General features: G+C 43.3%; 1 protein-coding gene across 1 annotated transcript in view; it reads right to left on the bottom strand.

Annotated features, from left to right (window-relative positions):
- Positions 1–26,399, bottom strand: part of HDAC4 (histone deacetylase 4) — a 227,995-nt gene that overhangs the window by 22,976 nt on the left and 178,620 nt on the right. The window contains 4 exon segments of the mRNA XM_080347184.1: positions 336–443; positions 8,088–8,134; positions 12,341–12,461; positions 20,137–20,270. Coding sequence (XP_080203310.1) covers positions 336–443; positions 8,088–8,134; positions 12,341–12,461; positions 20,137–20,270 — 410 coding nt within the window.

Here is a 26,399-nt window from a genome sequence, read left to right as displayed (position 1 = left end):
AGCATTTGCTTCCATTCAGGGAAAAAGAAAATATTCTGCATGAGGTCAGTGAAACAGCAAACGGGCTGGCCCAGCTGAACGCAACAGCAAGACCCTCAGATAACACTGGAATAGCGATTTCAGTTGCTGCTCTGGTTTCTTTCTTCCTATTAATCGGTGCATAAGAACATTCACCAGGAGCCTGTTGTTCGCTTGCTGATATCCTCAAAGATTTTTATGACTAAAGCCAGATGGTGCCATTAAAATGGAGCTAACTGGACCTCCTGCATAACACAGCCCTGAGACGAGTCCTGTACAGACCCTATATCAAAGCCAAGTGTTATTTTCATACCAACCTTCAGTTCTCCTGTGGCCACTTTGAAAACGAGCTCAATGACACAGCCCACGGCCAGCCGAGCAGCACCAGATGAGTGAACCTCATTCCAAATTGTGTCACTGTCGACCTAATGGAGACACACAGGAGTCATGAGGACAACGAGGAAACAGAGACCCACGTTTTGTAAATAAGGTCTTCATATGTATTAAATGTATATTTATGCATCACATTTAAATGCATTAATTCTAAATGCATTAAATTGTAGAACTGATCTTTGCAGTACTGGGGGTGGGACGGCTCGGACCCCACTGATGACTGTAACATCACCGCTATCAAGTGTCCATCCAACCAAACGATGCTCAGGAGATGACCACCTGCAATAGATCTGCAATGCTAAAGGTTCAGGTGCCGTAACACAGGAGCGAATTCAGCACCTCAAGCACTGTAAGTTTGCAAGTGTCTCCTACTAATTCTCCTACCAACACCATGGTATCAGTATTGCTGTTTCAATTGCTGAAGGGAACTGATCCCAGATGAAATCAAAAAGGTTTATGAAATAATTCAATGATTCTATAAAAGAAAAAAATCCCAAACAAACAACCAAACAACAACAAAAAACCCCCAAACCAAACATAAAAGCCAACACAACAAAGAAGATGTTTAATAATGGATGTTTAAAAGACGCCCGCCCAGGACTGTCAGGGTAAGGTTAGGCTGACAGCAGCTTCCCCGGGGAACTGCAAGATCAACCCTGTCTCATCAAAGCTAACAACAGACCTTCAACTTCTAGCTGCTAACTACAGACATTTCCTTCAGTGCTAAATATATGACAGGACCAGCATCCTCTATATTTCCTCCCCGAAATTTTACAAATAGACCAAAAAGCAAGGCAGACATCCCCATATCATTATTTCACAAGACCTAATCACGTCCTAATTTAAACAAAAAGTGAGAAGCGTTGGCTTTTACCACATTCTCCCCAACAACCATACGGAGACAGGATTTGCTTGCAGACACGTGATGAAATGCCTGTTCATTTTTTTTGCTGCCATTCAGCTGGCGACTGTGCAGAGAGCAGAGGGGAAGGACGGCTCCCGGGGGGCTGTGTCCAGCCCAAAGCTCTGGATCTCCTCCGCTTCACCCCCGGCTGTCTTGCAGGCAGCGATGAAAGCCAAGCTTGTTTGCTTCTTCAGTCACAGCCTTTGCAGAAGCCAGACTGCTGGGACTTGTCTCATGTCAGGACAGCTCAGCTGCCCAGGAACATCGTAGGATAAATGTAACATTTCTCCATGTGAAGGATCGCTGGCTATTTTTCACGTTTTACTCTGTGTAGAGCTTATTTATGGAAACAATGGCAAAGGAGAAGGAAAGAAAGAGATTATTTGTTTGGTCTGGCATCCAGTCTGCTCACTGAGATGTGGGGAGATGCAAGTCACCTCATGTGAGACTGATCCAGCTCCTTCGCGGCTGTGCTACAACCAGTGGAAACCATCCCAGGCCTGTTATCAGGGATGACTTCTGGCAGCATCTGCCCGGAGGATGCTTTTGAAGTCACAGTAAGCTAAGACAGCATGTGGAGAATACCAAAAAGCCATCTCTGTGCAGTAATGTTGCCAATACACGAACTGTCTCAGACTCTGCAGAAGGCCACTGCATCGCTGGAAATGCCCTACAGTGACTATTTGTGGTATGAGAGCTCCCCCACGCCCCCATAAGTTTGGGCTGTAACATGGGAACAGAAGTATGATGGGGTCTGAGTGATGCATGATACCACTGGGTATCATGCACACGTACAAGAGACAGGACTGATCTGATCACGTCCTTCCAAAAGTCCTTAGCAAGGCGGGAAGAAGAGCAAGTTGCTTTTCCTGCCCACCGACCAGCGCGTCAGTGCTCTGTGAGGGCTCGTCTTTGGGCTCCCATCAGCAGCCCTGTAAAAATATTAGGGGATGGTCAAGCTGCTTTGCAATCAGGACGACACTGCTACATTCGCCCAGGGGATCCAGCAGTCTTCATGCTCAGATCCTCTCTCCCCAGTACCTGTGGGTGTGAGACACTCATGGTTTAAGCAACAGAGAACATTTACTTGCCTTTTGCTAAGAGCTGACCACCTCAGCGCCCTCGGTCTCACTGCTCAAGGCAGACACAGCTGCACCCTGCACTCTGGACTGAGTGTATCTAACCCATCTTTGAGCATATCTAAGTGGGTAACACCAGAGGAATGTAAATTAAAAAGAATAATTCACATGTCCGAAGCATGGCTTTAGCTAAGGGACCATCAGACCCTCAGATCTCCTCGGATGACTGTTGGTGCCAGCCTTCCCCATAACGCATGCAGAAGTCACCAGTGCCTGAGCCAAGCACCGCCCTGTTCGGGCCCTTGGATGCCTCCAGAAACTGGGCTCATGTTGGCAGCATTTCAAGAAGAATGAGGATGGCTAGACAGAGTGGTTTTAAAGAGCTATTCTTTCCGCAGAAAGAAATTAAGTACTTCGAAAAGATTACGCCACCCGTGATTTGGAAGCCAATCTCAAGGACTCAGCGATGCCCCTACACTCAGCACCCCAGCAGGAGAACGACTGGATCCAGAGATGTCCGCTGCCTCATCCCACGTGCAAACATCTCCAAGATAAGGATTTAACACCCAGCCACCTTCCCTGGAACGGATGACTGGAGTCCACCGGGCCCTACTCCAAGGCAGCACTTCATCATCTGTGTGACTGTAAGTGTTTGAACAGTCCCACTGAAGCCATCAGTGCTCTGCAGCAGGGGGGCGCAGGCTCTGCCATGGTGGAAAATGTTATTCATGTGGCCCTGGGCTGGACTGCTCTCCAGCTCTGAAGCTGCTGCTGTTTGGTGCACGGGCTGCTGTTGACCCTTCTATCATTCCTGAATTCTGAACTTCATTACATGGAGACGCTATTTGGCTTTCCCTGCCTGTGAGCTCTTTGATGTAGCTGCCATCGCAGGAGTTGTTGCTGGGACAGTACATCAAGCCTCACCATATGGAAGGACTTACGGAGAGAGGAAGCATATTTCTTGCCTTTTGTTGATCCAGCAGCGTATAGCTCTCTTTTTTCTCTCGAGCTGGAGGATACAACTGTGTCAAAGATACTGAGCCTTCCACATTTGCTGCTGTTGGATGAGGAGTGGTTGTCCTGTTCAGCACACGTGTCTGCTTGAGAATAATATTAATGTCTTGCTCATTCCAATAAAGAAGCTGCCGTTTCTGCCAGGTGAGCCCATAAGAGAGGGCTCCTTTAGAGGTGGGGAGAGGGACTTCAGCGCCTGGAACCCGTTGCAGGCTCTTAAACTTCACAGTATGTACTGTTATTAGAAAATGACGAGGGAATGCAGAAGAGGAAGGCTCAACAGCTCGATGCAGGCTCTTGTCTATGAGTGATGTCTCAGATGTTTCAGAGTGAAAGCTGAAAGAGTTTTTCCTTCCTTATAAGCTTGAAGTCTTTATTAATACACACAATGAGGTTCCTACTCATTCTGTATCCAATGCTACATACTAACACGCAGCTATTTAAAAATGAAATGAGGAAGGTCTAATAAAACGTATCATTATTTTAACCTTTTCTTTAGCAGAAGAGCCATGCAGAAAAGAAATTAAACACAGGGACGGGCAGAGACAAGGTGCACAGCAGCTCCAGAATCTGCAAAGCTCTTCCCTCATCATACTTGGGCAACAGCAGCACACACCGTCTGTGCTGCCAGCCAGTTGTCTTTACCTAACCATGTCTCCCGCTGCTTTAAAGCACTGATTAAACAACCGTGCTCACATTCTGTTCTTCTGAGACTTGCTAATTAGCTTCTTCTCATTTACATTCCACAGATGTCCTTTTCGCTGCCTCTGCTCTGCAACAACATACTTTGCTTGCACAGGTAAAGATTTTTATACACTCTAATCAAGACCTTACCGCTGAAAATGGAATTTCATATTCCAGAAGGGGTCAAAAATATTCAGAACATTTTTTAAAATCCCTAGATCTTCAGATATTTTTAAAATGTGCAAAGAAAAAGAAAACACTGCACACGAAAGAAAACAAAGTTATTAGCTATCATAAGATCAAGTCTTTGACTTTTGAAGAATTCGGATGCAAGTATGTTGGAACTATTTTGCAGGTTTTCAAAGCTCAAAGTCCTGTCTCCAAAATCTTCTTCTAATTATCCTGGATTATGTAGTGTTCTGGTGCATGTAAGCCATACATTAAGAAGAGTGTGCACTGCTGAGAAGTGAGGGTAACGTCCTAAGTAAAAAGATCTCATGCTGCACTTGCAGATGCTGCTGAAGTTCAGCAGGAATAAATTACTGTTGTTTAAATCAGAGCTCACATCTGTTGAGATAAGTGCTTCTGTGCTTTCTTCCTTTCCTGCGACGATCAGTCGTCTTCACTCCTTAACTTCGTCTCGCTTGCTGGTAAGAAGAACTCATGGCTGCCCAAGCTCCAGAATTCACCCTTCTCCTTGATGTTTAACAGCACTTCATGGGCTTCTCCCCCATAAATTGCTGCACATTGCCTTTCAGACCCATCTGTTCTTTTAATCTACATAACATCCCTTACGGAAGAGAATTGCATTTAATTGCTTGCAGAAAAAGGACTTGGTTTCAAGCTTTCCAGCCCGTAATTTCATCTGACACCCTCAGCTCCTGAATTATAAGGAACAGCAATCATGCAGCTTTCACCTGCTCCGGGCCAGACCTCTCCTGCCCATAGGCATTATTTTGCATCAAACACTGAATTTCATGTGCTACTTTACTATTTAATTTCTTGTTAACCTGACACCATCCGTGTTTATTTGCAGGCAGCTTTTGCTTTGATGGTCCCAAATAAATTTAACACCATCAGCACAGGATGCCCACTTTTGACTCATCTCCTCCATTGCAACGTTTCAGTGAATACACAGATTTCTGCAGAATTATAATTCTGAACACTGTTTCCTATGTTCTAACTAGCAATAAATCCAAGAGAGGACCAGTCCCACCTTATTCTACCAGTTTTTAAAAACTTCGTTCTTTTTTTCCCCTTGGCATCACGTTTGCCCCCTGGAAAGGGGGTAGTCAAGATAACATCCTACAGGTGCTCTGATCGCCACATGCACCCGATGCTCCTTCATCATCAGGAAAAAATTCACCAGTATGAAGTGACCAGAGCCCACACAAACTTCTTACGGCACCAGGGCTGCCTCTCCACAGCCTTCTCAACTTGTAAGAAAAAGATAAAACAGCGACTGATTATTGCTCAGCGATGAGTAATGTTCTGCCAACCTGGCAATCTCAAACAAGGGAGAGTCTAAATAAAACTCCATCACCCAAAACAGCTCTGTGGCCACCCTGCAAAGCAACAGCAGAACAAGCTCTCTTGGTAGAACACTAGGAAATAGTTTCATTATGCCATAACATGCACTCAGTCTCCCAGCAGTATTCACATGCTGAAACTCAGAATTACATTACACCTCCTCTCACGCTAAAATTCCTCAGAACTGATGTTTTACCCTAGTGTCTGATTTTCTTAAATAACTTTTTTCTGATTTCCTCAGAAAAAAATACATGCATCTCAAAAATGTCTTGTCATCCTCTTTGGTGCAGAAAATAATTTGGTTTTCATCTGCTACTGAAAGGCGCACTTGGTGGCCCCAGCTGAGATCCCACTACAGGGCTTCAGCCAACAGTTTCCCATAGCAAATCGAATCAAGAGCAAGTCATCCCTCAAAACTGGCACGCTAACAAAGACCACGCTTTTCCTTTTATTTCTTCAATAAACACACCACGCTGCTAAAAGCAGCTTTCTTGACAAAACTCACACTTGGAACGACAGCAGAAAGCGGGGTTGGAAGGACCTTGTGAGATCACCATACGTTCCTCCCACCCCAAAGGAGATGCCTTAAACCCGTCCAGAGCACGTATGAGCGCAAAGCAATTAATATGCTATAATCTGTCTTTCTGTACCATGGGCTCATTTTCCCTACAAATAAATGGCTGGGGTATATATACTAATTAGAAATGCATCCCCAAAGCAGTCAAGATCGTGTTTTCCTGCATCAGCCACAAAAGCAGCTGATGTATACAAATAGTCAGCACTATATCCCGAGGTAACTGGGAAAGGAAAACCAAGCAAAACAACAAAAACCAATTTTTACGAAAAATCTGATTATCACATAGTTGATTACTAGTAAATTACTGGTTTTAAAAGCTTTTCCTAGAAAATATGAAAATATCTGTTGGGATTGCTAAAACACTGTACAAGAGTCAGCAAATGTTTTATTTAATATTTAAGGGTCTGCGGAGACATCCTACCAGTAAGTTAACTGCAAACACTGTCTTTATTACGAGCGTATCAATAATACCAGCGCTGTGTTGTTTCCTGCCTTGATTTAGGATTTAATGCAAGACTTCTGGGACCACGCTATGCTCCGGCACTGTCTCTACTTGTTACCATTCAGTCTTCATTTGCAAATGATAATTTTTGCTTTGAATGGCATGCCTGACTGCAGGGCAGAGTAAATCCAAACCTTTTAAACTCCAGCCAAAAATTTGCCATGGATTAGGAGACTGCAGCATATTTGCAATACAAAACAAAATATCTCTACAAGTGCTCAGCAGTGGCGGTATGAATAAACGCCGATTATTCTTTTTTTTTCCCTTTCTTTCTGTTTTTTTCTTTACGGGATAATTTTCAAAGCAGCGATTTTGCAAAGACTCAGGAAGAAAACAATTTTGTTTCATTTCCATAACAGAATCCAGACCCCTAAATTCAACCTCACGAGCTACAATTATGCATAAGAACTACCACTGTGAATTTTCAAACACAATGCCTTTTATTGTCTCTTCTCATTCTTTTCCCTTCCTGTTCTCCGAGATTTTCTGTACTGTCACCATCCACAGAAACTTTAGGACAGAAAGTCCGACTTGAAAGCAAAACTTTCAAGTTTTCAGGCTTCAAAGGAAAAGAACAGCGCAAACCTTCAACATAAGGTATTTGAATGGTATTAGTGTTTTCTTTTTCAGCCTTACGGGAGTAAACAATAACAACAAAGAGTCTTTTATTATAGGGAATCTCGACAGATGAAAACTAATGTTCAGTGTTTCCATGATGGATGAAGCGTTATTTTAGTCACCTCCTTCAGAATCTACACAATTGTCCCAGAGCTCAAAAAATGAAAGATGTCAAATACTGAAGACTTCAATTTCCTTGCGCTGCCTAACCTGGGAAACTTTTCATTTGAGGACAACGATGTAGCCCAGACACAAATATGGCAACATACTATTTACAGGAACTTCCCAAATATTGTCCCTTCAGTATCACTATTTTATTAATATGTTTTCCACCTGCAACAAGAGGCAGGCAGCTATGAAGTACAAATACTGAAGATGAAACACCTACACAGCAAGAAAAGCACATCTTGCTTTCTACGTAGAGAGCATTTTTGGATTCAAGGGTTGCTTTCAAACATAGTAACCTCTAAGCCATTAAACATCACTGCCTGGGAAATGAGGTTTCTCCTCCTAAAAGCCAGAGACGAAACATGCCTATGAATGTCACACACACTTTGGCTCTCCAAAATAGTTTAAAAATCTTCACGCTGCTTTTGAAGAAAGGCATGTGAGGCTGTCGCTGCAACCCCGCACCCCAGGCAGACCCTGTTTATGGGTAACATCTGGTTGTGATTACCCACTTGGTGGAATGCGAAGCAACAATTTTTGTTAGCAATGGGATTGGGAGAACAAACAGGACATTATTTACACATTTAAGAGAGTACTCACCCCGACACCACCGCAAGGAAGCCTGACAAACATCGACGTTAGGGAACCTGTAGGAAAAGAAGAAACACGGACCCCGTAAGTCAAAAAGTCAAAGTGCACTAGATTTTGGTCCAATTTTATGGCAATGCCGTAATCTTTCCAAACACAGTAACAGACTGGGGTTTTCTTGCAATTTTTAGAAAACACGCAGCCAACCCTGTTCCCTTATGATAGACACATACACAATGTGCACGCTTGGGCTTGTTCAAAAGCCTTTCAAATCTAAAAACCCTCTGTCAATCACTTATTTTTATGCAAGATTTGTGTGCTGTCCTACATTTCAAGCAGTCATGCTGACTATAAATGACTGAGATGCTACCAATGACTGCTCAGTGTATTTTCTCAGATGAGCATTTTAATCCCTCTTAATCGAAGGAGGACAGGAAATCATAAAAACACCCTAATTATCAGTCATCTGCACAGTTACTAGAAGACTTTGGAGCACATGAGCTTAATAAAAGGGGAAGACAAAAAATAAACTGGTGGCGAGCAAACAGAGCACGTGTTTTGACTGAAAGAGCAAACTCAACATTCTAAGAATTCGAGAAAAATAAAGAAAATCATCTGTAGGGCTAATTGTGCATCTGTAAGAACTGTAATATCACCTTCTGGGCTTGCAGGTGAGCAAATTAATTTGTTTGAGACCTATTTAAAGTCAATGAAAACTAATGGTGAAATAAACTGGATTGAGTTTTTTTTTTCTCTCCATCAAACCAGGTTCTTCTTCTGGTCATGTCTTCACTGAAAGAATAAATTCCCTTCAATGCTAACTACCAGCTTTGTAGAGCGTGAATTAGGTAGGATGGCAGACGGACATTAGCAAGGACCACGCTGGTGTCAAACGCATCGCAGACACATACGTTACCCCTCAGACTGAAAGTGGAGTTAATGCATCTGTATTATTAATCTGAGTGCACAGCCGGATTCACTCTTTGATTAGATCCACATGAAAGTTCTTAGATCATCCTGCCTCGGACCTCCTGTCACATCTTTCACTGCTAATCCACCCATTATTTTGATATTTATCTTCTTGACAACAATTTATGATTGCTCTGCACAAATTAAAAGCAGCCTTATTTGCCTAAGTTTAAGCTTGTTCAACAGGTTCCAAAGCTTTACACTGTCAAACAAGAGATGGATTCATACTCTTCATGCTCAGACTTCCAAAGGCTTTAGCAACACTTCCAGGGGTAGAGTTGTATAACCTGCCTTGAAGGCCACCACCTTCAAACCTGCCTGTTAAAACAAGGCAAAGCAAATCTTTGTCATGCTCAGGGTCCTCTAAGGAAAATAAGATCAACATCAGTGGTGGGATTCCTTTGCAAGTCTCTAAAAAAAGGCACTCCTTGAGAAAGGAGTAAGACTTGGAAGTGAAGAGCTACAGGACAACTACAGTAAAAGTCATCAGAGTCATCAGCAAAGCCACAATGTTGCCCACTTATAATTCTGAAAAACCTGAACTATTTACCCCCTTCCTTCTTTCTCTTAAAGAACTGCCAGATGAAGGGACATCCCCTTTATCATTTGCAGAAGCTTAAAAAGAAACATGCCGTGTTTTCATCCCCCAGGTTTACAAGTTCTTCCTTTTAGGTTGAGGTTTCTCATGCTTTTTCTTCCTCATAGACATATCAAAGGCAAAGAGTTTACACAGAGTCAGCCATGGGAGTCATACACATGTCAAGACACTCAGGTCTAACAAACTCACATTTGCATATGTGAGCCTCACACAAAGCTTTGGTCTCAGACTTCAAACTTGCCCTTTAACATATTTAGAAGAACCCCACAAAGTTGTTTTGTAAATTTAAAAGCCTTTTAAACTCTTAACAGGAGAGGATGGTTGAAGAAGGGGCTGCTTACAGGCTTGTTCACCTCTACACACAAATGCGCACTCTGAGGCTCTTCGGGGAGGTTTTCCCAATACGTCAGCAGCTGTTGCTTGTGCTCAGGCCCAGCACTGTGAAGCCATCAAGCTACGAAACTGGTTTTATGCCAGCATGGCCCTTCCTGCCCTGCTCCCAAGCAAGAACGTTTTCCCGGGTGCTGTGCAGCAATTCCGGGCTCACTCCTCCTGTCATCTTGGCTCGCCGTGCTGGTGCGATGACTGGCAGCCAGGCTGAGCAGTGAAGCTGTTTGCTCCTTCTCCAAGCTTGGTGCTCAGCACGAGTGTCAGTGCCATCTCTTGTCAGTGCCATGCAATGGGAAGACAACCAGGCCATGGGAAGAGGCAGCACATTGCTGTCTGGGCAAAGACGTTCATACGAGCTGTCAGCGAGTCCCACTGCTAGAAGCTCAAGGCTAAAATGATGCCAACTGGGTTTAGGAAACAAGGTTTAAGCTCAGCCAAGAGCTACCAGAAAGCCCTTCCTACTGGAGGTCCTGAGGGCCTGACCTTCTGCCTATGGCTGCAGCTCTTTGACGACTTGGTTTTCTTTGCAAATTACACCCAAATAGGCAACATTTTGTACTGGAATACCCTCAGGTATTAGAATTATTTCTCTTCATTATAGGAATAAAGTTGATCTCTACACACATTTTAGAATGAGTGATTAAAGACATGAGGGACACACAACAAAAATACCAGCAGTACTCAGAGCAGATCAAGAGTTTCTCCTCCCTCAGGCTCTCTAAACAAACCATCAGGAATGGTTCAGCAAAATGTGGGTATGCCCAGATCTAATACTAACCAAATAAACTGTTTGTATCTCCAAATGTATCTGTGGAACTATAGATACAGATTGTACCAAGAGTCAAAGAGGGAGAGGAAAAGTATCTCAAGAGGATTTGACATTTGAACGAGCAGGAAACACTCGGTGTTATCACAGTTCACACTAAGAACGTATCTTTGCAAGGGGTAACCCCAAAAGGAGAGGGATTAGGGTAACCCACTCAGCCCCTCCACGCAGATGACAACCCTGCATGCTCCAGGCTGGTGAAGCCAATGGGTCAGATACTGGAGCACCGCCTGGGTCCCACCACAGCAGATGGTCAGGACTTCACTCCTTCACTGCTACAGTTCAAGAATCTGCAGAGAAATCTGTCAGTGTGAAGGTGGTGAAACTGCAAATGAGAAGCCTTCTCAGATTCAGCCATTTCTTTGCCCTGGTGGATACGCCTTATGCAAGGCGAGAGTTTTACGCTACCAAGGATCTGGCATCATAAATTCTTTAAACCTTACATACTAATCGTGCTATCATTCAGCCAGAGATGTCTACTTTTCATTTCTCTGGGTTTTAAAGAGGTGGTAAGTTAGCTATAAATACAGTGCTAATTGCATGTTTAAACAACTGGCTAATAGCTTTCCTCTTTGGGGATCTAATGTACATACTGAATGTGTTGCAAAATCTTTCCAGCTCTTTTGCTGCAACTACTACATCATACAGGCCATCAAGTTAATCCTCTTTTTATATCACCCAAAGTCAAGCTAATCCCAAAACAAACTTTCCCAGCTTCCAGGTTCCAGAACTGTCTGTTTGCTGATCCCCACATGAGAACTTCCCAAACGGCCCCTCCAGCCTATCACCTACTGTTGCAAAAAAGCACAAAGTAAAGGGAGATGAGGATATCTCCATGGAGGTAAGGTGCTAAAATCAATGTGGTTTGGCTGCTATGGGGGGCTGGTCTAGATTCTAGATTTTTCTCTAGATTTTTTGCAGGGAAAATGTCTATATTTTAAGGAAGATGCTGCCCTGTTTCAGGAAGATCCAGACTCCAGTGAAATGGATAAACAATCTCACTCCAAATTAAACAAATGTAAGACTACCTAAGAGGCTCCTGTATCTCTCTTGGAGACTGTCCACACAAAACTGACAGTTACTCGTTGATGTCTAGGCAGCTGGTTGGTGCTGTAGATCCAGGTCTTCAGTAGCGTGTTCCAGTTCCTACCCAGCAATGGATAAGTTTCTAACATGCAGAGCAGAGTGTCCAAGGAGAAAATGTCTAAATTACCTTTTCTCCTTTTAGGTTTTTAAGACAAAGAAAGGATGTTTTAGCTATCTAGGGTTTAGGAATCTACTTTAAGAAAGGGAGATGTGCCTTGTACCGCACTCAAGCAGACACTGAACAGAGGTGAGAAGAATTCTCACCTCAGCCGAAAGCTGAGGATGGAGGGAGCCCCATACGTCCCACCGATCATACTGCTACTGCTCAGTGACTGAGGACAGTAGCAGGAGTGCTGGAGGTCAAAAAGGGGACCCCCCCGCCCCAGGGAATGATACCTAGAAGTTTCTTGCTGTCCAGTTTCTGTCTGTTCAGAGGGTTTGTGCCGTACAGCAGCGTATGGGCTTCTGAGTGAACTGTCTGCAGCTCTTCTAGAGTTGCTTTTCTTCCGCGAATGCACTGAAAGAGGAAAGAAAAGGGATGATGAAATCACTGATTAACTGCTTACCTCTCAATAAAGAACTTTTATTTTTCCTTAGAAAATCATAAAGACATTGAGCAAAACACCAGAATGGGTTCTTAGGTGGAAAAATTAACTGCAAGACAGATTTTGGTTTAAACCCTTACTCAAAATACAAGCTTGACATGTAAAATCATTTTCAGATTTATGTTTGTTTTAAAAATACCACAGAGCATTTGCTAAATTACACAGGTGTTGCTCAGCTACTGAATACTCAGGATTTCCGTTATGAGCCATTAAAAAGTGATTCTCTGGTGAGAATGCGCCCCTCCAAACTGGCCTCCAACATCACCACCACAATTATTAAGCTAACCTAAAAATTTCTCCAAATACACTGCTTTCCAAACTGAACTTTTGAGCAATTAAGAGTCAGTTGCAAACTTTCTGCTGTAAAACTCATCTTGGAAATCCCAGTAGATTCAATCTGTTGCAAATTGTTTTCTTATATGATGATGCAGGTTGAGCTGGAAGTACTGTAGCAAATATGCACGTCCCTGTTTTTGTTGGCAGCTGAAACCCAGAAGGGCAGAAGCCCACACCAAAGTCAAAACCCAAGCTTTGCTGAATATCATGGCAAAAATATTACTGATGTCTGCAGGACCCAGCTTCACATTTTCCAAACTGGAAATCTTTTCCCCTCTTTTGTCAAAGGGGTTCAGCATACCTCTAGGGTTTATCTTTTGTTGCCATCACCCATTTGTGATGGAAAGTATGTTTGTAAGAATAAAGCACTACTTGGAGATGCTAAATCTTGGGCATCCAAGGACCATACTGTGGATTCTCATGCAGGAGGGAGCACTCCCCAGCAAGCAGGCAGTGCTGGGGGGATATTAGGTGTACCAGAGAAGGCAACCAATTCCTGGCAGCAGGAAAAACACCTCACCTTTTTAACTGAGAGCTTGTGACTGCATCCGAAATGTTGGCAGAGAAAATATACAGTGAGTTGAGAAGGTGCTGAGATTGGGGGTAAGTTGAGATGTGGCCATGAAAGAGGGGAAGGAGTTATTTAGAAATGAGGATTGCTTTGCTTCAGAAACATGCGCATACGCCCCTCCAAAACAAACAAACAAAGCAGCATTTTACATTGCTTAGAATTACTTCATGACTTTTTGTTATGATTTGGACTAAAACACTTTAAAAGGAGTTGTCATTTGGGGGGTTGTTTCCTACCGAAGGAACGAAAGGACTATTTCTCTCTGCTTATAGTAATACTAAAATATAAATAGTTAACAGTCAGATGTTGGAAGGCTCTGAAAGTGTCTTGGAGAGGCCCCAGGGTCACCTGAGACACGAGCCTCAGCAACGAGCATCCCGCTGCAAAGCTCATGTAGGATTTCATGCACCTCCTGCACAGCCTCCACCTTGGCTTCGTTCAAGCCAGTTGCTTTTTTAAGACTTCCACCTTCCTAGAGACACAGAGTTTCTAATGAGAAGAACAACAACAAAAAGATGGATAGCCTAAAGGAAAAACAGGGAGGGGGGGAAAAAAGAAATCACACTCCTAAAAAGAACAGAGTTTCAAATGGAAAAGTTGTTCTGAAGAGAAGGTGAAGCTGTGCCCCTCGCTGCTGAGAGCTGCTGCTGCTGCTCAGAGAGCACGGCCGAGCGCTGCGGACTTTGCAGGAGAGGTGCTACAGACAAGATGCTCCACAGGCATCAGCACCTCCAGCCCAGCAGCGCCAGTTCTCGCACCACGCCGCTGTCTCGGTTGCAGCCTGGGACCTCCGTATCTGAAACAACACGGTCCGCGGAACAAACGTGAGGGATTTTCTTCGTCCTTTTTGCTCTTAAACCTTGGGCATAAGCCTCCATCATGTGTTGCAAAGAGCACAGGAAATCACTTCGTAAAAGCATTTGAGGCGTAAGGCAGCAGAAATCAAAGCAGAAATTGAATCGTGCACTCTGTCTCTCTTAATTTTGGCATTTCTGCTCCCCAGTTCCTCTTTCATTTTCTTCATGCTCCGCTCCACCACCTAGCATTTCCTGAGGTTAATGATGAGGCAAAAATACAGCATCCCATTAAAGAGGCAATAATCACAAAAATGCTAGACCCAGAAGGGATGGAAATATCTGGCAAATCCCCCTTGAACTTTTATCCTGTCTTCCTTTTTTGTTCATGGTAAGCTTGCCTCAGTCCCCTCTTACAGGCTTTTACAGCTTCCCTCTAGCCCATATGCCAGCTCTTTTCCTTTGAACAAGATGTACTGACCCATTTTTAGCTGCTACGTTTAGGGGACGTACAGAAATAGCATTTTGTATTTCTTGGCGTTACGGGGAGACACCAGGAGAACGACAGCTCGTCGCAGTAACATGCCAGCTTCTCCATGGAAGAGAACAGCTTCAGCTCCCTGGGATGGGGAAAGGCTGCTCCTATTTTAAAGTAGGTGGCCCCGCCAAGACATCCAAACTCTGAGCTCTTTAGGAGGGTACCAACACCACGCTCCCCTCCACACGATACCCATAACCAAATGGACACTACAAGTGCATCCATAACTTCCTTCTGTGCTGCAAGTAAAACACATTACGAGAAAAAGCTACTACTTAGTGAAACATGTATCACAAATACCAAGTATGGCATGGTTAGAAAGAATTATGCTTGAGATGCCTTTGCAACTCCCTCATCTCCCAGCTCATGCACCACAGGCTTTGTTCTCGGCTCTAACACAGACATCAAGAAAACTAATTTAATCCCCAAAAATAAAGCCGGAGAACAAAACATACTCCTCACGCCTGCTTCTAGACACATCATGACTTGTAATTCAGTCTGCAGCTCAGCCTCCCATCCACACTCCTCATTTGAACAGTTCTTCACTTTCTAAGAGTTCTTAAGTCATGATACTCTTATCTTTGAGGCTCCATGTCACCTATTGAGGTTGCTCACTCCGCATTACACCCTCCTCTTGTCTAAATTGGCTTTTCAGCTCAGGGGGTGGCTTTTTAACCCCAATGAACTAGTTGGCTCTTTACCCCATTTCCTTTGTGCCTCTTTCTGCACAAGACCTGACCTTCGCAACACCACCACCTCTGCTCTCCTACTGTTCTATACGTGCCCTTCTGCTGTCTTCATCCATTTCCTTAGAGCCAGCTTTTCCTTTGCATTTTGAACAACAAAAAACCCCCACCTGTGAGCCTCCTAGTTTCCATTTTATTCACCCTTCACACCATGATGTTACAACATGAGAGGGTACAAATTTTCAGAGACCGCAAGACAGATCTTATAATAGAATCATAGAATGTCCTGAGTCAGAAGGGACCCACAAGGATCATCAAGTCCAACTCCTGCCCCTGCACAGGACAATCCTACATTTCACACCATGTGTCTGAGGGTGTTGTCCAGTCTCTTCTTGAACACTGTCAGGCTTGGGGCTGTGACACCTCCCTGGGGAGCCTGTTCCAGTGTCCAGCACCCTCTGGGTGAAGAACCTTTTCCTGATGTCAAACCTAAACCTTCCCTGGCACATCTTCCTGCCATTCCCTTGGGTTCTGTCACTGGTTGCTAAAGAGAAGAGTTAGGTGCCTGTCCCTCCTGCTCCCCTTGTGAGGAAGCTGTAACCACAATGAGGTCTCCTCTCAGTCTCCTCCAAGCTGAACAAACCAAGTGACTTCAGTCGCTCCTCATACGACTTCCCCTCCAAACCCTTCACCAGCTTCGTAGCCTCTTCTGGACATTCTCTAGCAGCTTAATATCTTTTTTTATCCTGTGGTGCCTAATCTTGTCCCAACTGCTGCCTCAAAAGAGCCACAACAAGCCATGAAAATAGCCATAAGGCTTCTCTCCAGAGATCACCTTCCCAGGTACCACCCCCACCACCTCCTGCATGCCCTCGGCGTTTTGCGATGGGAAACCTCGGGCTCTCTGGAGGCTTCGCTGCCTGGACCCATCCTGCGCTCCTGCCCGATGCTGTGCCAGGAAAGCCATGGACACAGCTCTGCTTCTACAGACCTGGGTCTGGTTTTTACACAATGCGGGATTGCTGCCAAGATGTGCCTGGAGACTGACCCTGGTGGAGGAACTCATTCTTCCTCACCCTGGTTGAGCAGCCCAGGGATTCAATTCCCTCTGAAAACACAGCAAAACCTATTGATTTCCTCATGCTCTTGATGAAGGCTGGGAGGAAAACTCTATACTGCGATTGTGGGTATTCGTTTTGGGGACAGAGTCTTTTATTGAGATTGCCTCAATTAGTATAATTGTTGCTTTTAAATTCTGAATATACACCAGAGTAATTGCTGTATTTCATAAAGCTAACTTAATTAAACAAGCAATATTCTAAACTGCAGCTGTCATTAAGTTTGGACAACTGCTTTCTCTCTAAAGGGTCATCTCTAAACCTGTGTGACTCTGTCAGACACCTATCACACCACAAATCTGGTGCACGTTTTCCCCTCAGCTGGATGTAAAACGGCTTCTAGACAACTTTAGCATGTACATATCTGAAAAATGAGAGGTGTGCGTGGGGGAAGCAATGTGGCTTTCTTCTGTTCTAAAAATATTTTTGCCCCTTCTGGATCACTTCTGTTGCCTCTGAGAGAAATGGTAGGAACTCAGCACTTGGCAGGTTGTCTGGAAGCCTCTGGGCTGCCTGATGAAAAGTTTTCACTTAGTCCATTTCTGAAATTTCAAAGCAAATATTTGTTTGCATGCACGATAAAAATATTTATCTGTGAGCCCTTTTTTGTCCTGGGCCATGTGCGCAACAGAAACGCCAGAAGAAAATTTTCAAGAGACAGACAGTGAGAATTGTTTGAGCTTTGCATGAGAAAGCAGAGCTGGGATTTATTTTCAGCGTGCAGTCGTGGGGGGAATGAGAGCTGTTAAACTCCTCCTGGAAGAGGACAGGGATCCAGCGGAGCTTCATCTGATCCCACACAGTGCGGATGGGATTATTTACTACACAGGGTGCCGTGTTTTTAATCTGTGTCGAGCAACTACTTGTAACCAGCAGAATCAAACTATACCCACACCCGGACCACAGCAAAGGGCTGTTAAGAAAGGGAGGGGAAGCGTGAGGATAAGGCAATGTCAAAGTTCAAACTGTCCTTTTACAAATATAAGTTGTATGAAATGGATTAAACTACATAATCACAAACGATTTTCACATTGGGCCCTTGGGCTTACTTAACTGGCTCATAATGTCTGAGGCACAGGACAACAACCCCGCAACAGTGAAGATAAAAATGAACGTGCACAAATGTGTCTGTCAGCAAGACCAGCTAATGAAAAAGTATAGAATAAAACCAGAGCTCAGCAAAAAACTAAGTGTACAGCCTGGCAAATTTCTGAGTACTAGAATCCAGGTGTTGCTGCTGACTCACTGCAGACTTACTATTAATTCTGAAAATACTCACCTCTTTTTGAGTGCCTGTACGGCTGCTACGCAGATGGAGCATGTATAATCCATTAAAACATGGTAGATACCTAGCAGGCTGCAGTGGTAGTGTCACCATCCTCATGTAAAGAGCTCCGTTAAAGTTCAGGCATCACACACATACACACTACTCTGGGTGGGGATAGAGGACTGGCATGGAGCTCTGGCATAAGCACCAGGGATTTGAAAAAGTAATATGATTATTAAAAGTAACAATAATTATTAGGCCAGACTTCAGAATACGTTTTAAATTGATCATATGATGGAGTATGTGCCACAGAATGAAGCCGCCTTTGTGTTAAGTCTACAGCATTCCTTTCCTTGTGGGAAGGAGACAAGTCCATCATCCAAGGCAATGCCAACAGCTCATGCCCAAGCGAGCAGCAGAGATCATTCCTGTCTATGAAGCTGTGCCCTTGCCATGCAAGTATACCTGATGTGGAGATAATCTTCACTGAAGGAAAACCCTACGTGGTCCTTCTCCCCTCTGCCTGCTAATAGACAGGTCCAACTGAGGAGCTTCAGAAAGACTCTGAAGGGAAGTGGCCAAATGGCTTTGCAGTGTGGAAAAGAATCACGGCAGTCAAGGACAGCGGAAAACAAATGAGTGGCTCCAGAAAAACAAAACAAAACAATCAAGAACAGAAGAGTGAAGGGTGGAGGTAGGAAGCAGATGGAGAAACAGGGAAAGGTTATGCCCATCAAGTCCATGAGGAAAGTTAACGTGAAGAAGGAAACTGCCCAGGTCTGGGCAGGAGTAGGAGATGGTGGGGGTAAAGGAAAGCTACATAGAGAGAAAAGCAAGTGCAATTAGAGCTGCTGAAACGGCAGCTCAAACCTTGAAGAAAGCCATAAAAAAAGAAAACACTGAAACTAAGGCAGAAAGCTAACACTGCGTATTTATCATTTCCTGAGAAAGGAAGAGTCAAGGTTGAATGTCACCAATGGTCAGATGGGAAAACAGGTGAACATCAAGAGCAGCTCCAATTGCGAGAGTAACTGAAAAAAACAACTGAAGGAAAACAACCTGGGATCACACAGTGAAGAACTTCACACAAATCTAGGAAACAAGGCAATTAGCCCTGCATGATTTAACTCCTGCTTCTAAGCAGAGAAGTTAGACAGCAGTGTGTGGGGGGGGTTTGTTGGTTTGTGTTTTTTGTTGTTGTTTGGTAGTTTTTTGTATTTTTTTTCCCAAATAGTAATCCCCAAATTAAATTACATGAGCCTCTGTACACAGAAACAGGTTCGAAATTCTTCCTTGCTTTCTTTGGGGAGAAATAAGTGTAGGATGGGGAACTCTGGCCAACGGCAATGCTGCCACCATGTGGATGTCTCTTCTGGTTGCTCAGAAAATACTTCTAGGTGCTGACATAGTTTAAACACATGGTGTGATTCAGTTCCTTCAGATATTCAAAGAACTGATGAACACATGCTACCATTAATTTATTATCAGTGCTATAAGTTATGAATAATAATTATTATCACCATTATTAAGCATTAGTCTCTTTTTTCAGTATCTAAGCTTTTTTCTTAGTTTGCCTTGCTCTTCAACATGTAGGTCCAATGCAATTAATTTAACCTCTTGTGATGGAGCAGTGCTTAGTCACATCCTCCTACTCCCGTTCCTTTCACAGTATCTTCACTATACGTCAACTACTACTTATCAAAGAGTATTAAAAAAGTTATTAAACCACAGAAATACAAACTTGTTGTTCCACAGCTTCTGTTGTTATGACTGCAGTGATAACAAATAAGAGTTATCTTTGACTGCTTTGAAATCCAATGTGTGGTGTGGACTTCCAGTTTACAACTGAAAATTACAGAAGCAGCTTTACTGCAACATTGGGCAAGAACATTGTCCAGCGTTTCACGAAATTCCAAATGGACCTCACAATGCAGTGAAATCAGATTGCTACAAAAGTACTCCTGACAGACGCACACTCACAAGCATAAGCAGTCATCTAGGAACGGATTAAATTTAGGCCACATATGGCAAAACACTGACAACAGCTGGAGCTATAAAAAAATCTCAAGCCAGAATGCAGTATAAAGTTTGCACATCCAGGTAGCAATCAAGAGCCCGAGCTGCAGGTTTGGTACATCTGTGACTGTCCAGACACAAAATCAGCGCCCCCCCCCAAAATGCTCATAATCCATCAGTTGAATCAGTCAGACAAATCCAAATTCCCTCTTTCTCCCAGGCCCACCACCTCATCTGCCCCTTCACTGGTATTTTTATTACCTCACACTTGCCACGGAGACCCGTCTCCTGGAGCCGGGACCAGATGCTCTGGATCCTCCCTGCGTGCTCTGGGTGGCTGTTTGTGTTTCCACAGGTACACTGGTGTTTCAGCATCAAGGTGTCATATACAAGGCCTGCAGCAGAGGTTACAAAATTGCTCTCAGTTAAAAAAAATATAAAATTTGCCAACTATATGGAAAAAAACACCTTTTTTTTTTTTACTATACTACTTCATATTCAACTGCACACTTCCAGACAAATACTGTGTGTCTTACAAGGAGCTCAAGAGCTCTATGAAATGAAAATTCAAGATGCTGCTTTAAGACGGCACCAAACCTGCAACAATCCCTTCCTCTGGAAATCCTCAATGGATATGGAAAAGAAATTAGCCACCAAGGTCTCTGCAAGCTGAAGCTGTGAGAGTGACAGAAGGAGGTGACAACTGAAAGCATCAGGATGAGTCCAGAGGCGCCAGAGGAGGAACAAGATCTAGGAGGGGACTGACTTGCAACTTCTCAGCTGGGTACTTTTATAATTGTCGCTACAATGACTCTAGGGGCTTGGGATTAAAAACCAGAAGGAATAAGTCGTTAGCAGGCACTATGTTTCATAAAATAGTTTGTGCTGAAGTCTTTTGCATCAACGTTATTTGACAACATGCTAATTAAGGCTATTAGCACACACTTGGGCATAATTATTCAGCACGATATGTAGGTATTTAGCAGTGTTGTTTCATTTGATCGTGGGAGTCAGGCAGCTAAATCCCCTTGCATTAGGAAGTATTTATGGCACGACAACAGCATAGGAGACTTTGATTCATGCTCCAGAGTTGCCTGGGTACGTTTTTGGAAGGGGAGTTATGATTTCATAGCCAATGTTCCACTGGAAGAAAACAGCAGGTCCTCCACAGCTATGCAGTCCTGGGGACAAAAGACCTTTTTTCACTTAAACAAGAGAAATATACTCAAATGTTTAAATCTACTGTTCCCTTCAGCCAGAAGCTTCAGAAAACAGAACAAAAGGGGTTGGATACCTGCCCCTCCACCCGGAGGAATAAGTTTTCTTGCAAGAAATATATGTCTGAAAGCACAGTATAAAGTTGTAAATCAAAAGTCTGATGAGAATCCAAAGCCTCTGAATTATCAGTGAAGGCACAAGCTATTCCCATATCCCAGCGTTAAGGGTCTGTACTCCAACCAATATCTCTCCTCCGAAATCCCAGATGAGCACACCTATACTGCGGTGGGCGGCATGAACGCAGCTCGAGGAACTTCCACGTTGCCACTTCAAATACCAATAAACAGCACAATTTGCAACTGCATGGAGTTCAAAGGGGCTTGTAAGAAACCAGACTCTGAGAACATACACGGACACGTAGCCTGGAGCTGAGTGCTGCGTGTACCCAAGCCTGGCTCCAGCTGCACTCACACCTTTTGACTGAGTGTAGGCATGTTCCGTCACCGAAAAATTTGGCTTTCCCCTCTGAGGCAAATCCCAGCACTGACACTTTCAGGTATTCAGCCTTAGGGGGGGTATTTGGCAGTTCCTCGCTTTGCTGTAGGTGAGCGCAAAGGAAAAAGAAACAAACACACAACCAACAACAAAACCCAAACCACATTCAGTTCTAGGAAGAGAACAGAGCGCTGATTAATTGACTGCCTTTGGGTTAGCCAAAGTTCAGTTAAATAAGAGCGTGCTGCAAAGCTTTGTAGAGGTCTCCCATGTTTGATTCACAGCATCTGAGTTCATTAGCTGCTGGGCACAGGCAAGGACTGTAAACGCCACCTGCAAAGATGCTGCAGCCCAGTGGTAAAGCTGGCTGCCCATGAGAACTCCCCAGTCTGAGTTCACTTAAACCAGTGCAAGATCTCTGGTACCCTTGTAACAAGTCCATTTATTTTTGAAGGAAATGCATCTTCAGGGGACATTATTAATTTTGACGATGTGTTTGTTATCCAAAAGAATCCCATATAGATGTCCTCCTAGACCATATGTGACTGCACTTGATTTGGCTAAAACATTAATATTAAAAAAAAAGGAAAGCAGTTCTGCCTTCTTGGACATCCAAACATGACTACGGGGTCTAAAACTTGGCTTCATAGATTTAAAGCCAAAAGGTGCATGAGTATCTCTTCAACGTACATATTCGCACATCAACAGCTAGCCTTGAATTCAAACAAAAAGAAGTACAAGCAGCAAGTCATTCATCAGATTGCTGTCCAGGTCAGCAGGAGAGTGCATCAGAGAATTCACTAATGGAAACAGGAGAAGTAAAATCTAGTATAGGAAAGCTGTGAACGAGAAGCTGCACCTCATTTACAAAGGACACTCCAACCTGGAGATAAATCTGAGGCTAGTTCAGGCCACATCTTTGTAATGTTGTGGAAAAAAACCAAAATCAAGCATTTTCAAGCAGTTTTTTTTTAAGCAGCCTTTTCTTGCTCACCTCTTGGATTCCCAGATGATGCTTAATGCTGTTGCTCTAACAAATCTTTCTGTTATTTGGGAGCTGGACATAACCTGAGAGTGGATTACACTGATTGCACTGCAAAGCTGGAAGTGGTCTCAGACCAGCGAGTGTGTGAATCTACGTTGCGAGTTTCTTTTTAAAGGGTGTTTTCCCCAACTCTTTAAATAGTAACTCCTGAAAACTATGGATATGCAACTCTAGGTACATAGGTGAAGCAATGCCTAGCCAGAATAAAAGTCTCTGTCTTCATCTCTGTTTTGTACCTGGGTCACCCTAGAGCATGGTAGGGCAGAAGCCAACAGAGACCAAACCAAGGCTAAATGCAAATGAAAAACCAGCTTCTTGCTTTTGCCTTGTATTCTTCTGTTCTTCCTTTGTCTTCCTACAGTGCAGCAGATCTGCCAGGTATCTCCCAGGTGTTTTGGAGGAAGTTTCGTGTTGGCTCAGGAGCAGGCAGGGTGTTTATCAGCTCATCCTACTCAAGGAGAGCAAACACAGGCAGCCATGGGTGAGATCCCCAGCCACAGGAACCAGCATCTCCTCGTCTGCATCCGCAAGGGCTGGAAAGCCACATGTGTCTTAAATGCATGCATGCATCTAAAATGAGGTTTGGTAACTGAGCCTATTCAACAAAGGGGTTAAAGAAAAGGCTTTTCCAAAAGAGGGTGGTAGGACGCCTACTCTAGTTGTTAGCAGAGACTACAGTGAGGTTTATAGAATTGGGTTGATCTACAAAGATTCAATGATCACAGTATCATCTCAACGAAGTTATTCTGTACTGTAACACACATCACTCAACTTTTCTCTTTTTTGAAAACTAAACCACTGAAAAGAAGGGAACTGTTCCAAGTTCTTTCCTGTGTTTGGGGACACTCGGATGAAGACACACACACACACACAAAGGAAAGCTTGGCAGTTTAAGCTTAAAATAAGAGACTACATTGGCCATTACAAGTTAAATTAAGTGGTGCTGGAAGCAATACTCTTTAAGAGATGAGAACAATCATTTTAAAGGTCAGCACTAAAGCATAACCGACGCGCTTTTCTTGGCAGAACAAACATATGATTTGAGGTTCAGATAATTATATTGCTCTGCACAGGAGAGAATAAATGCCTTCATCAGAAATGAAAAATACTTTAATGCAGAACATCAGAATAATTTGTGGAACCATTTTTACAGGAGATCAGAGACTGGATAATTGGAGCTATGCAAATTAATGGCCTAACCTGAGAAGTCTTATTCAAGTGTGTAGAACAGTGCATGCAGAACCGTATTCATTGAAGTCAAGGGGCTACTTGTGCTAGCGAGGGCAAGTTCAAGGACTAGCTTTCTTTTATGTGCTAGTAGAAAGGAAAATTAAATGTCATGCTTTGGGACATAAAACTGACTGCCTGAAAAAGTCAGGAAGGGCACTGTTTTCATTTTCATGTGGAGTAATGCACATCATGTTTGAGAGGTGTATTATGTTGTTCTTTCCCTCTACCTTTGAAGTTCCAGGTACTGGTCACTGAGAGAGACAGGAAAATAAATTACACACGAAACCCAGAATTTCCAGCTGTTTGGTCCTAACTCTGTCCAGAGAAAGCATTAGCATTTTCTATATAATATTCCAAACATGAAAGTGATGAACAATTCCTTGTCTATAGCGATCATGGTTGGCTCCATTAGGTCTGTTGAACAAGGTTTGTTTCTTCCAGCCCTCTCACAAAGTGAACACGACAATTCAAATCTTCATTTATCTGAAATGCGAACTGCATGATCGTGCTAGAATCGGTCTCCAAAGCAGTCACTTACCAAACAGATGGCTTTTTCCTAGTGAAAAAGAAACCCAACACACTCCAGCACTGCTTGCTTTGAAAAATACCCAGACTTTAATTTCCTGCCTTTCAAAGAACAGTTCAATCCTAGTGATTAAGCTTTAGTATCCACCTCCAAAAACACAATCTCCGACACACCGTGGACAACTTCAAGAAAACATTAGCAATCCAACTTGCACACACATGCTCAACAGCTGAAATCCCTGCCTTTCCTGCTTGCATGCCCATAGAGTAGTAGGCTTTTTCCCCTGCCACTGTTAAACAAACAATGACAGTCAATTAAACTAGTCCTTCATCTTTTGTGCAAGGTGAAAGACTAGTTCAAGGACTAGTGTAATGGTCTCACCTTTAATGCTTTGCCCCTTATTAGTGCCAGTAGATGCCCAACAACACTTTCTCCCTTGACAGCACTCTATTTTGTTTTTCCTCCTCCATTCACCTAGTATAAATGTATAGAACTGAACGAGATAGAAGGCCATGGACAAATCAAGGCCTTGGAGTCTTAATATGGAAAAACGTTGCGGAAAGGATATTTAACAGGTGAAATACATTAAGCATTCTTCATATCATTGCACTGGATTGTGCACTGCCATATAAAAGCAATGTGATATTCTGCCTCTTATTTAAAGCCACATTTTTTTTTTTTTAAACCCTGCCTTCAAGGAAAATAAATCATAGCATCGCAAAAGTGTATTTTCAGTGCAGCACAGTTCTCAAATCTGCATTCTCACCATCCCCTGTAATTTTAAATGAAATTTAGAGGCACATATCTGAGTCAAACATATATCCTCTGGTAGGAAATGTTATTGCATGTTCGATGTCTTGCTTATGATTGACAAGGCAACTTAAATACCGGAGGAGGAGGAAAGGAAAGAAAGAGAAGGAATGAATAATCTCTCAAAGTAGGGCCAGGCTTCCTTGTTTTTACAGCACCAAGGTTTGGGTCTAAGTGTATTAGATGCTCAAGTTTCATCTGTTTTGACCGTGAGCCAGGGGACTACCCTTCTTTGCATCCTTGGCAAAAGCCAAAATCTAGAGTAATCTTGCTGTAACTGCTTGCATTAGAAATGCAGTTTTGCTGAAATTCAAGGTTTCAATATTAACAACAAATAGAGACTTAAAGGTAAAAACGAGGTAACTGCTTGGGCTTCTACAGAGCTGATCACACATGCTTCCCACCTTGCAGCTAACAGCCAAAGAACAAAGTCATAATTTAACATATCCCTACTCTTATATTATCAGTGTCTGAAAATAAACCCGATTCACAGTGCTGAGTTTAATGATGCAAAAAGTGTGGGTTACATAAGAATAAATGGATAAGTGAAAGAGAAACAAAATCATGAGCTGCTCTTATTTGGGCATTGTGGATTTTTTTCCCCTCTTCCTCTTCCCAAGGCACACATCACATTGCAAATGTTCATTCACAAAATAGAGCTTGACATTTGGGGAAGAAGGCGGACTTCAAAATAATTCCGCCTAATTACCAAAATAGAACTTGAAAAGTTGCACATAAATTAACTTCCACTTGTTACTAAGGCTACTGAGTACAGACAGAAAAGATTTTGGTGGCAAAAAAAGTTGCTTTTCAGGATTCAGGAGGAAAAATTACTTTTTGCCTTTATCTTTGTGGGGAGGTAAACATCTTTTTACACTTCTGGTTTGCACTAGACAAATCAGAACTGCACTCATAATTTTCATTTGAGATGAAGACTGAACAGGTAAGAAACACTCTTCAGTCCGTTTGTCTGTTGAGGACAACTTGAAATAAGCAATTTAACTCATTTTTCCTAACCGAGGGGCACACAGCCTCCTGGGCAGAGATGGTGTTACAGAAGGAGGGGGAGGCAGGCACAGAGCCCAGAGAGGACAACTTAATGGCATGAGATTGTGCAGGGACTGGAGAAGGTGCAGAAAATACAGACACCGTATTTGGCATGCTGTCCTTTTTCAATAACATTGCCTCTCCCTGCATCTA

This window comes from Nesoenas mayeri (assembly GCF_963082525.1).
Source record: "Nesoenas mayeri genome assembly, chromosome: 6".
Taxonomy (NCBI): Eukaryota; Metazoa; Chordata; class Aves; order Columbiformes; family Columbidae; genus Nesoenas; species Nesoenas mayeri.
This window is presented reverse-complemented; position numbering and strand designations above follow the sequence as displayed.